The 13,599-nt window shown below is 40.0% G+C and overlaps 1 protein-coding gene across 2 annotated transcripts in view; it reads right to left on the bottom strand.

Moving 5' to 3' along the window:
- Positions 1 to 13,599, bottom strand: part of JARID2 (jumonji and AT-rich interaction domain containing 2) — a 210,937-nt gene that overhangs the window by 79,250 nt on the left and 118,088 nt on the right. For both annotated transcript variants that reach the window (XM_084218428.1, XM_084218429.1), the window contains exon 3: positions 12,164 to 12,305. In XM_084218428.1, coding sequence (XP_084074554.1) covers positions 12,164 to 12,305 — 142 coding nt within the window. The remainder of the gene's footprint in view (positions 1 to 12,163; positions 12,306 to 13,599) is intronic.

Raw genomic sequence — 13,599 nt, forward strand, 5'->3', positions numbered from 1 at the left:
TAAAGAAATTTTTGTCAGTCTGCTTTTTAAGCTGGGAATGTCAAGTTGTCTCCCCCAGCAGTGAGAAGCCCTGGAGAAAAAGAACACCCAGAGGAAAGGATAGGTCAGAACAAGCACATAGTATGAGGGTCTGGAAATCTGCCCAGATACTGAAATACTGTTGCATGTCCTCATGTCAAACACTACTTCAGACTAAAGGGCCTTTAAAAATCATTACATGAAGATACGGTATGTGAAGATTACATTCACACTTCCTTTTTGAAGAGAGAATAACAAGAAGTTGTAACCAATTCCCTTTCAACTTGCCTTTTTCATGTTAAAAATTAGAAATAATGATGTGACAGAGCTGCATTTCTAACATCAGAGCTCCGTCTCAGGAAAAGAAACTTCATCTCCCAGAGCTGAGAAGAAACAAGAAACAGCAACAGATCCAGACCCTGCCTTTCTCACCCATCCCATCCCAGAAACTTCCTCCCTCTGTATTAAGAGGACCAAGTACTTTGGCAGTGAGCTATGAATGTTTTGCTGAAACTGGGATATATTAGCATACAGCTGCATCCCCAGGCTGGCAGAGGGCTTTGAATGGCACGTAAAAACCTGACAGAGGAGCAAATCAATCTGAAGCCTAGAACTGCAGACAGCAGGTAACACCATGGAATCACACACACCCCCCCACACACGTCAAACAGCAAAAGCCCTAAAGTTTCCTGAAACTAAGCAGTTTTAAAGAAAAGGGTTGGGAACCAGTGCTCAAGAAGATGCAATTAAGAAGATGAAAATAATGACCATAGTTGGGAGTAAAGTTCCATATTGAGAAGTTTCCGTGACTTGAAATAAGCGAAACACAGGATGGCTTAGGATACAATGGAGTAATTTTGTTATAAAATATTGAGATAATTTCAGTGAATTACCCCGTAACACTGGAAGAAAGTGTAAAGGAGAGGTTATTCCATTTTTTACTATGAATGGAATATTCTCTTTGTAGTCCCACTGAATTAGTAACCCTGCACAGCTGCAGCTTCGGGGCAAACGATGCAACGCAGGACCTCCAACGCAGACTCTGCACAAAAGGCTTCAAACGAGCAATCCTGCGGGTGAAGAGGATGCCTTCCTCTGCCACTGAAATACTCAAGCACCCAACAAGTGTGAAACCCAGGCTGGCAGCCATCCAATCAATGAACAATTTCTCAGACTTCACACTGACCACCTTGAGCAGAGGCAGCAAGATGACACCAGCCAGGTAAGAGCCTGGAGAAACACAGGGCAGAGGGTACACGGCATCACTTCCTGATGGCTCCTTCTGTGGTGTAAAACTGCAGCAGGCTGACACAGAGTATGATAATTGAAAAGGAAAATAAACAAGATTCTCTGAAGGGCTACTCCAAGTGCAGTCAAACCACAGGCACTTAATTTATAGCTTTCTTCAGCCTGCAGACATCTTAGGAAAATGTCCAATCCACTGAAATCAATAATAAATAAGCACTTTCAGTGGATGCAGGAATTAACTCTTGTTGTTTAAAAATGGATTTGAATGCAGTTGTGCTGATATAGCACTCTCAAAATCCTCCTTTGGGGAGAGAATTTATTTTTTTCTTTATTTATAAATATCTATGTTAATTTAAGATCAGAAAAAGGAAGAGCAATAAATGAAGCCCGAAATAGACACATATTCAAAACAGATATAAATAATATAATTTACTTATACTTTGCCCTTGAAAACAATAGACAACTATTACTCCAATCTTTAACTGCTCAAAACTCAGCCAATTATACTTGAAGATGGAAGAGACATAGAGCCACTAAGTACTGTGCAAGGCCACACAAGAACCTGAACACGAGGCTACCTGGTACCTAGGCTACATAGAGATACTGTGGGTTGTACTGCCCAAAGAAGAACAAATGTTTTAATTTATGTTTTAGGAGGGTCCTGCAACCAAAAGCTTCAAGGAAAAACCAAACTTTTTTTTCATGTGGGGTTTTTTTTCTGAATTACTTAAATTGATTTGTCTGATAAGAAGACTGTGACCTTTACTCAAATGCTATTTCCCCTCTTCTTCCATTTCTCATCTGATTCACCTTTAAAGTTTATTTTGTAGTCCACCTGGAAACTGGAAGCAATTAAATACTCTTAATCTGAGATGGCATATAGCACATGTTTCAAAAGTGAATTTAACAGCAGGATTTCTAACAGAAATGAAATAAAATGGATAAAAATCAAACCTAGATTGCATGGTAACATTTGCCTAGATATTACTTAATACTTTAATTTTCAGGTAATGAGAGGATTTCACAGGCCTAGGGATATAAAAGTGAGAGTCTCAAAAATTGTGCCACACCTAGCCTGCCTTCTTGCTCTGTTATAAATTAACCAGGTGGGATGAACTAGCTTTCAAGGAAAATCAATAATGGTCAATTTTTCTAGTGTAAGACAAACATAAGAACTCCATCCACACCAAGACACTGCAATTAGAGGGCCAGGTTGATTTCAGGCTTCTGACCTAAGAATCAGGGAGGCTGAAAGATTTCTCAATCTCTGTTAGAAAACCTCATGATTTTCAATGTGCAGGTGTAAAGAAGATGTCACTAAAAATAGAAGCAATCAAGAAAGTCCCAGCTGCTTACTTTAACAGCGAACTAGACGTATGCAAAAGAAAAACATGAGACTCCCTTCTAAAAAAAGAGTTGATTAAAATTTTAGAGTAATTTATTTTAAAATGCACATTTTGCTTGACAACTTGCAGAACAAATTGTCAGCAGGCCGGGAATAATCTAAAGCATAATAAAAGAGCACAGGACACAAAAAGTAAAGGGTTTCAGAGTCTCTTTCTTGCCTCACAAGGAATAGGAAAGGCCAAAGGAAACGACATGGCTCGCTTGCTTAGAATAAAACTGCGAGGAGGGCTGAGTTGATTGGAGTAACCAGCCACCCCCCAGAGGGACTGATGTGCTCCTGTCCATCTTTTTCCCGAAAGCCACCTCTGCTCTGCTCCCTGTGGTGCCCAGGAAATCTGTCCAATACCAGTTCCACTGACTCTGCAGAAAACCACCTGCCTTTGCTTGCTTTGGCCAGGTGACAAACCATGCCAGACCCAGCACAAACAGGGTCAAGGGAAGGACATGCCCCCTCATTATTTATCACTTGTAGGCTTTCAGGCTGCAATTTCAACCCAAGACTCTCAGTGGGAGGCAAAGAGATGTGCATTATCTGACCAAGAGCCCAAGGTAGGTTATTTATGCAGTTGGTATAACAGAGGGTCTTTTCAGTAGGCTCCTGATGGTGCAAAGCCACAGGTGACAGGGCATAGCAGTCAGCAGGCCAAAGGAAAACAGACAACATCATAATCATCACCTAGGGCAAGATGTCTTCAAAGAAAGAGGGGAAAAGCCTCTGAAGATGCAGCTACCATAAGAAACACATCCATCAAAAGAGCAGTGCAGCTACACTGGCTTTCCAGGTGGGATGTCTGCTCAGACAGGCAGTTGTGGTAGAACTTCTTGGCTGGAGAGCCCATTTCAAATCTAAGTCATTCAGCAAAGCAGTGATATCAAACCACAGACACCAAGTGAAATAATGCCTCCCCAAAAGAAGGGGTTTAGAAATACAACAGCACACATGCAAAGGAAAATAACTGTTGCAGAATAGCTGACTACCCAAACATCCGTGTTTCTCTGTTAAGCTGGAATATATAAACCTGTTTATAAAGAGCTATCAAATTATGATGAGGTGCAAAGAAAAGTCTCTCTGACTTAAAAGGCTAATGATGTGTTGTCTCAAGTTTTCATTTCTTCACCCGAGAAATTTTTCCTTGCACCAGAATATGTTTATATTAAATTCCAAAAGCTGCCATTTAAAATAAATGAATTCTAAAAGCTGTCCTTGACACTCAGCATACATACACACAAATGTTACCAGTTAATTCATTTTACAGAATTATGACTTCAATGAACAGCTCTTCAACTGTGAAGAAAGATCAAATCAGATAATAGCTCCAGAAGTGACCCTTTTAACTAGGGACTTCCTCACTTCCTACTCATATACCAAATGTTTCATCCATATAAACAAATACCTACAGGATTTCATGAAAAACTGAAAGCATTACAGGCAAATTACATGTTGCAACAGAAGAGATATTAGAAACAAAGTCTGTACAAAGTCTACTTACTTTATTGAAAAGATAAATAACAGCTGCAGGAGCTCCTAGCAAAGGAGAAGGGCAAGGGAGGAGAAAAGAAAGAATGGACAGATATCTCCATAGTAACTACAACTATGAAACTCTGGGGAGAACTTGTCTGAAAGCTGAAAGAAGGATGCTACCAGAGAACATAGACTGTAATATAACTGGAAAAAAATAAGAAACTTCCAAATAATTTTCCGCATGGTCAAAGGTCCCTTAAGCTTTAGTTTATTTAATCAGAGCCAAGAACAAATACCAAGAGAGAAGAGCAAAGAAAAAAAGCATAAAATCAAAACATAATCCTGACATGACCATTACTGTACAAATTACTTAACAATAAACATACTGCTAAAAAAACTAAATATACAAATGTTCAGGCTAAGAAGAAAAAAAACAATTAGTTTCCCTCAGGAAATCCTGTGCTACTGGATGCAACAATGGAAGAAGAGGAAGGAAAAGCACCATACCAGCATAAGCCAGGGGATATGTGTAAAACTCCTGCCCTTTTTCTATCCAATACAAGAGACCTGAGAAGATTCTAAAGGAGGTATTTACCACATGGAGATTTATACTTCTCAAATTCAGTCCAGACTTAGAAAACTCCTGCAAGTAATCTGAGATGCTGGTGACATGGACTGGCCTATTTCTGAGCAGTATTCATACAGCTCCAAGCCTGTCATCCATCTGAGAGTCTCAAGGCCAACACCCTTACCTGGAATCTTGATCTGACCCGTAAAAAACATTAATACTCACACTGCTGTCAGTTTTGGTCAATCAGCAGTAGCCCACATTTATGCTGTCATTTGCAAGGAACATGTTGAGAATATATTCCTATCACTTATACATTGTCCACATCAGCCACATATATTCCTGCTCTGGAATAAATAGTGAACAGGATTTTCTATAGTTCAGTGTATGCCAAACCAGCATATAGTATGAATATAATCTTCAAATGCTTATTTAAAAAGCCAAAATAAAACAACAACAAAACAAAACAGTCCACCACCAATATTCTTAAAACTCATCATATTAGGACACACTTCCACTTTAAAATATTGGAATATGCTCTCCTTTTTACTATAATTTGTTATCTTTGCATAGAACATGGGACCACAACAGAATTAGCAAAGAGTTATGTTAGCCCAAACATCAGGCTAGAGTTTAATATCAACAATGGTGCATTTGCATTAGAAAAATTTCTTTCACACTGGCGAACAAATTTGCTTTAAAAAGTGTCTTTTTCAACTATTTCCTCTGTAATTTTAGAGCAACCTCTCCTTGGTATTAAAGCAATCAACATCTGGCCTGTTATACACAGGGGTGAGAAATGAATTATGTGAATCACAGTTAGGGATGGGTTAAGCAGGCAGCTGAAGGAGTGTTTGCCATAGACAGAACGACAGAAACAACTCCACCTATCCCATCTGGTTTGGAAGCTTCCTTGATCCCTCAGTGAATGAGTCCAAACTCAAGGTCATAAGACCTTTCCCTGCAACTCTGACTTCTGAAAAGACAAGAAGGTGGTGGGTGACAACAAACAAGTTGGAATTGGACATGGCATAACACATCTCAGGTTGTTATTAATCATATCTTCATAATTATTAAATCACTATTCAAACAAGTTGTTTACATAGCTGCCTACCCACAAAGTTCAAGTGTTCCCAGATTATTGTACCTTGTTATATCTTTACATGCTGGCTAGAAGAATTCATGTCACAACTACTGTTTGTTCCTTATGAAAATACTGAAAGAACATTAATCACCCCATTTCTTCCTTTTCAAACTATATACAATAATCTTCTTGACTTGCATTATAAAGCAGGTAATCTGTCTTTTTACTATTCCTCTGCAAATCCAGTCCAATGGACTATTATTGCTTTGTTTATAAGGCTTGTTATTTAAATATAAATGTGCAGCACTGAAAATATATTCCAATCATATCAGCATTCCCAGAAGGGGGGCAGTGGGGGGGGGTGTTAAAAAATTATTACACATAAATCTCATTGCCATTTTGGTTTTATTGTGGATTAATGCAGTTCTTCATACACAAACAACTAGTGCAGATCTGCAGTGCCTACTGAAATTAGAAAAAAATAACAGAAGCACCTGGTTGGTAAGTGGGCTTACATTGTGTTGTAGCAGGCAACAGCTGAACACAAATACATTATATAGTGCTCCAATTAGTGAAAAGACTATTCACTAAAAAGGTCCTGGAAAAACACTTTGATATTACGAGCAGTCTCCTGCTTTCACACCCAAGTCATAATACACTGCTCTCTCCATCACCTACAATACCAAGCAGAAATCCCTCACAAACTTACAAATGTGGGAACAGGATTGACCTTGTTTTACATCTTGCATGAAAGGTGCTAAGTCTAGTGCTAAAGAGACTGTTCATTATTAACTATAAAAACAATTTGACAAAAAGAAAAAGAAAAGAAAAAAGAGGGGAAAACCCCCCCATCCCTAAGTCCCCTCAACCTTTTGACAGCTCTACTGCAAGAAAGTCCTTTGCAAATCAAGTTGAAAAGGATGTATCACTAAAAGGAACCACTTAAATTAGCAGCTTGCCTAATATGCAAAAGCTTGCCTACCCTTGACTGGCTTTTTTTTTATGCTGAGGGTGCAAAACAGCTCTGCCAGCCTAGCAGCTGTGCAGCCACCAGCCAAGGGAGATCAGCATGCTTGTCTCCCCCTCCTTGGACACATACTCCCACCACCTTTTCATCTGACAAACCTTAACCCTCCTGTAGCTCCACAATGAGCCAGTTCAGGGAGTTAAACTGGCATCTAAAAATAAAATTCAAAAAAAATGGAGAAAGGAGGAGGCAGCAGGCAGGCAGCACAAGGCAAAGAGCAGGAGCACATCCCATGGGCTGGCCTTGCTGCAGTGCACAATCACACTTCTGACTGTCACATGCTTGAGACCGTTAGCAGAAAGCTGCTGTATTAATTAAAGGCCTCAGAAGGTTCCTAATAAGCAATTTCTGGCCAATCTAGCTGTGACAGCTTAAAATGCTACTGCTCCCCAGTGGGTTGTTCCTTTCTCCTGCAGCCAACAGCCTTCTCAGCAAAAGACCTGGACAGACCATCTTCTCTCGGGAGCTCTGCACACCCTTGGCCCAGTGGACAATGTCTGTCCACTCTGGTGAGGAAATTTCCCTAATTCTAATTTTTTCCTAAACTAAGCCAATATCTGTTCCCCCTTAACACAGAGAATAGTCTAACATTAAATTTTAAAAAATCCCTACTTTGAAGTTTAACAGTTACCAGAATCAGTCAACTTCTTCCTGCCTCGCAGAGCCCTCTACTAACACAACTTCACAATAAAAGATGAATGCATTTGTGCATTTGGCAATTCCCTGTGTGAGTTTCTGGGAAGGGGCCATGTAAATGTGTAGCCACCTGATTAGTAACAGGAAGCAAGCAATAGCCTCTTACCACCAAGGATCAACATACTGTCACATCAAGTCTGCTCTGCATGTCCCTTCCTCAAAATCTCAAATTAAAAAACCAAAACCACTACACTGGGTAAGATGGGCAACTCATTGCTAGAAAACCTACAGCTGTCTCTGCACACTGTTATTAATTGCCAGTGGTTGTAGCCTTTAGAGTTGCCCATAAAAATGTACGAGCATCCAGCACAGAGACCAAACACCTTTCGCCAGTTACCTACTGATTTTCTCAACTGAGAATCATAGCTGGAAACTGGAGATTCACAACAAAAACATGCAGCTATATGGAAGCTACACTTCTCCTTCAGCAATAAAATTTTGTTCATAGGTTTTGAAAAATGTGTGATCTTTACATGGTGAAGACCACATGATCTGGTAGTTTATCAAGCCCATATACTAACAGTTTTGTTCATCTCTCCCTAAAGCACTGAACAGACCAGCAACTTCTCTCATTTACATGGCAACTATTGCACAACAGATTCAGAGCTACATGTCAATGCTTGGCTTTTGCCACATGTCAGAATAAAATGCTGGCACTTTTCACCTTTACTGGCTGAAAGTAAGATTTACTACTTAGGATTACCCTGCTGCTTCCCCTCAGACCTGGCCACTAGTAATACACACAGCTGAGATCAAAGCAAGTGTTTTCCATCCTTCTGAGTGTAAACTCAAACAAATAGAAGTATTTTGAAGTACTGGGCTTGCCACTACTGCCCCTACCAATCCTCCTCAAACTCCATTTACTCTGTAAGAAGGGCTTACAGTTTTTGGATTTATCTGGAGGCTGTGAAGGGGCAAAGCTGTACATGTACTCCTTTTCCTCTTTATCACCACCACCAGCTGAAATCTGCAGCACCACAAATACTGTTACAGTAGAAAATTATACATGTCAAAAAAGAAATAGAGATGGGAATTTTTGCATCAGATTTAAGCCCGGTTGTGTAAGAAGCTTCCTTCAGTCCCCAGAGAACAAAGGTATTAATTACTGACTACAAACTGACTAGTTGGAACCATTTGAAGCCTAACAGTGTCAGGCCATTGCATTCAAAAACCCTGCTCCAACAAACAAAGTATCAAAGTGAGTTTCCAAACAAAATCTGCAGTATTAAATTAAATCTGCACACTTTCACCATAACAGCCACCTCCTTCCTTCCACCACAGTACTCTTTATGGCTTTTCAATCAAGCTATGTTACTAGAAAAGGGATTGAAACTGGAAAATAAATAGATTGATAAACTGTAAGGTGTGCTTGGCTGGGGGTTCTACTGTTGTGTTATTCTGTTGGGCATATCTATGTGAAAAAAGGAATACTTGTCAATGATGATTTCACTGGTCCACAGCCAGGCTGGTAGGGATTTACCTCCCCCACAGATGCCTGCCAGCACCTACCTATCTACAGCTAAATCCAGTAACTCATTGGGAGCATCCACTACCTAGTATTTGACCCAAGGAAAATCTACAGCAGGGAAGACTGGCACAGTGAGACCACAAGGCAATGTTCCTGCTAGGAAACTCACCCTCTACACAGTTTGCTACAAGAATTTACACTTGCTGTTCATCCAGGCTCTTGTGCAAATTATATCTGAAACTGGAGGATCAACTATAAATGCAATCTAAAACCACACATATGCTGCACACATGCATGAATCCCTGCTCCCTTTCTGTAAGGTGACCTGCTCTACTCAGGGGGAGGAAATGCTGCCAGCTTAGTCCCTGAACTGATGGACAGGGGCCAGAGGACTCCTAGACACAGCAGCTGGGAAGAGGCGGGAAGAAGAAACTGGGGAAAGATTGCCTCCACAGTACCAGCCTGCCATTTCACTGAAAGGTCAAACCATAGTCTTATACTATTAAAGAAACTGGAGCCCTTCACAACAGATTCCTGTATTCACTGTGCTTATTTGCTTAGCACTCTTGTTTCGATCATGAGTGTGAAATACAGGTGACTTATTCCTCTAAAAGATGACAGGTTCAAGCTTCTGAAAAACCACTCCTGCCATGCACCAAAACAACAACAACAAAAAATCTCACCAAAAAAAAAAGCAACCACCAAAAAACCAAAAACCAACCCAACAAAACCCTGCAAGCTATAAAGAAATAAACAGTAACTTATATATAATGGCTGGTTCAGAGTACATTGCTAAAGCTACAGTCTTTAAACATGTATTTTATCACAGCATTGTCACTAGTTATACACACAGCTGAACAGTCAACTGAAAAGTTTGATTTTGAGAAACCCTGGAGGAAGACAAGGAGGAAATAACTTATCAAAACTTGGTAAACTGAGGCAGTCAACCCACAGATTCCATTTCGGTCCCATTTGCCCCCTCATCATCTTCCTGCATGTCCTTTGTTTACCCAATATTCCTGACACAACTCTTTCTGGGATTGCAAAATAACCTGGATTGAAGAAACACTGCATATTCAGCTAAACAAAACAAAAAGCCTAAAAGGAAATAAAAAGACAACATAAAAACACTCAACATTCTCCACCTACAGCTTAAGAGAAGGAGCCCAGAAAAGGTCTGCCTGCAAAGAGGAAGCTCAGAGAGGAAAAAAAATAGATATAAGTCTGTGTTGGGCGTAAATAGAAACAAAACAAGAACAAACTCCTTCACAGCAACAGAAGTAACAACTGTAATATGATTTCAACAGTTCATGATGCTTGAAGAAGTAGTGAAATGATGCCTTGCCTTCCATGAAAGCCAGAAAAAGTCTTCGTCTTGGGTCTGTGCTGGAGCTGGGTTTTTTTGTTCATTTTAATCTGAAAAGTACCAAAGGCACTGAGTTCCCTATTTTTATGCCTGAACCACCTAGCTGCCTCTCAAGGGTCTGAATTCACTCAGCCCAAACCTACTCTTTGAAAAACATTTCACCCAGAGTACTCAAGTGCAGTTTCTGGACACTGGTAATGTAGAAACCTTACTCATTTCTGAAGCTGGACTGTGCAGGGCACCAGGAACAGGTGAAGTGTAAGGGACAAGCCCTCCTGCCCCTTGCCAGCCCCTAAGGAGGAAGAGGATGTCTCCCTGTTGTACCAGCAGCTGCTCCTACAACCACACTCTGAACAAGAGATTAAAGTCTCATGCAGGTTAAAATGTAGAAACCTGTCAAAAAGCTTCAATTCATCTTCTTCTTGCTATGATTTTTAATCCCAACCAGCTTCTTGAAGCTACTCATGGTGTGACCCTGCAAGCCATTATGCCAACAGAGCTGAGGAATGAGGGGCCAAACTAAGCGTACAGGGAAGCAGAAATTCTTTAAGACAATGTGCAAGCAACAGGCTGGCCATGAAATAATGACCATGGTCTCCCAGGATCACACTATCAGTAGATGTCACCTAAACAGCTCAGCAGAAATAATTTTCAATCTTCTGTTGTATCTCACAAAGCCCAAAAGCAGAACACAAATATCTTTGCCCTGATCAGCAGCAAGGTGCAATAAGCCTTGCAAAATTTCTATTCTATTTCTATTCTAGTCTAAAATTTCAGTATGGAAAATAACAAATTTTGTATTTATATACAAATATAAAAAATATAAAATAATATAAATTAATATTCTGATACACCTGATGAGATAAGTGAGCATAATTAGTTAGAGTCTGAGTTTGTTCCAGAAAAGATTGTGGGAACCAAGGATGGAAAACACTGGAACAGGAACAGGAGGGTGTCCTCCTCCTCACCCCATCAGACTTCTCAGTGGAATTATACAGTCATACAGAAAACAGGGATACTTCTTTTGTTTGAAAGATAACTGTTGGTGTTATTATTATTATTATAACTATATAATTCATTTTGGTTTGGAATTAGGATGTGAGAAGTGCAGAGGAAAAAAGGTTGAGGAAGCATTTCTCTCTCTTTTAAGTGGCATTTTCTACACAGCCTGTTTTCGCTCTAACTTCAGAGAGGACAACTCGCGGCCGCCTGCATTCTCAGCATATTTTCTGTAATTGATTGGCTTGAGGTCTATGATTTTAACCCACATTTTGCACATTCAGTGACTTCTAGGAAAGAGAAGGCAGCTTGCTGCAGCAGTATCTCAAAGTAGTTCTTTGCAACCAATAGCCACTGCATCACATTACTATGAAGTTCCTCTTCTCAGAAGTATCTGTCTTGCCCTTTTCTATCTTTTTAACTGTACACGGTTTAATTCACTGAAAACTAAAAATAGCAACAGTAACAGTAACTACTTTAGTGATGCTTTCCTTGAAATTGCACACACATACATATAGACAGGGCCTGAGTGGCAAAAGCCAGGAGAGGAGAAAGTTTAAGGCCTTTAAATTCGCATTCATCCACTGTAAAATAACAACTGCTTTTCCATGCTTTCCAAAACAGCAACAAGAACCATCTCTACCAATGGGTGAAGCAAAGTTTGCTGTATCTTTGCTGTTCATAGAAGGAATCCATGCTGGAAAGTCCATTTACGGTAGGGCAGTAGGTGCAATCATACCCTTCTGATAACATAAAGAACAGTCTAAGACAAAAGGGGCAAAGAAGAAATGCTCTACTTTAATTATAATTCACTACTGACCTTTTCCTTGAGGGCCCTTCTTCAAAATCTGAAGAACTAACATCGTTGCTTGTTGAGGACACTTGCGATGCGTCGTCCTTCTCATTCTCCAGCTGTTCTGATCCTGGTCCTAATCCTTTAGATTGGCCATTAGTGAGAAGTCCTGCAAACATGACAAAGGAGTACACAATATTCAAAACCTTCATTGATTTTATAAAAATTCTCATGTGACACTTACAATAGACAGCTGATGCCCAAAGCAACTGTCTTGCAAAGAGATAGACTGATAACACTGATTTTGCATAAAGGCACTTCAATAAAAATTTGCCAACCTTCCTGTTTCTGATTTGGTTAACTCTAACACCCCAATCTAAAATACCTATAATAGGAGCATTTGCAATAGTGTTTATAATCCTGTCACATTCAAAAAAGGGACGCAGCTTAGTCAAGTTTATCCTTCTTTTACAGAATTCCCATGACTAGCATAGATGAGAGTATTTTACATTTAACTGTGAATTGACATAAAATTAAGCTACCATTTGATTCAATTTGACATCATCTTGCTCTTCATTCTGGTGCTTCCAACTACTGCAATCTACGATCATTTGGAAAAAATCCTAAATCCCAAATAAGTGAACATCCAATGTCCATTTTCTGGATTTGATTCTTCTGGCCAAGTGTCACTCATCTACAGAAACTCCAGACTGCCAGAAAAAGTACACAGGGCAGCAAAGGTACACAGGCCACAGCTGCCCTCCCTTTTGTGCCTTTTCTCTCCTGGAGCAATAATACAGCAAGCAGAGTCACACAGACGGAACACAGCATTGGAGCTTTGCAAGCATAACATTAAACAAATTTTGTGTATTCTATGCCACCAAGTAACTACAATATAACATGACTCTTCCAAACAACAGCAGATAGGCAGTGAAACCACTCATACTTAAGGAACAATTAAAACAGTACTCTTCAGCAGGCTCTGGGATGAAAGAGACCAAACAATTTTATTAGCTCACTATTTACTCAATGTTATAAGAGCTTATAACCAGAGGAGCTGCAATTGTATCGAGGAGAATGCTCTCTCATCTCTCTACCCAAATAGTTTCAGATATGGCATAACAAAGCTTTGTTTCACCGCTGTATTTCCTCGTAGAAATGCTGACAGGACTTCCCTCCCACAGCCATTTCAGTCTCTCTATAATTGCACCTTAGAAAATAAAATGTGGTGGGGAAGATGGGGGGGAAGGGGGGCTGTGCTGCCCCTTCCAAGATGAGCCAGATCAGAGTACCGCACTGAAAACACTTACTAAGAGCAGTTCAAGAATTTCCACCAGCACTATATCAGTGCCACACCATTTCAGAACCCAGTTTTCAGGAAAATCACCACCCAGCACCACCAGTGCACTCACTCATTGCATAACCAAGCATTCAACCAAGCTCACCTCAAAAGAGACAACGAA

The sequence above is a fragment of the Fringilla coelebs genome (genome assembly GCF_963513975.1).
Source record: "Fringilla coelebs genome assembly, chromosome: 1".
NCBI lineage: Eukaryota > Metazoa > Chordata > Aves > Passeriformes > Fringillidae > Fringilla > Fringilla coelebs.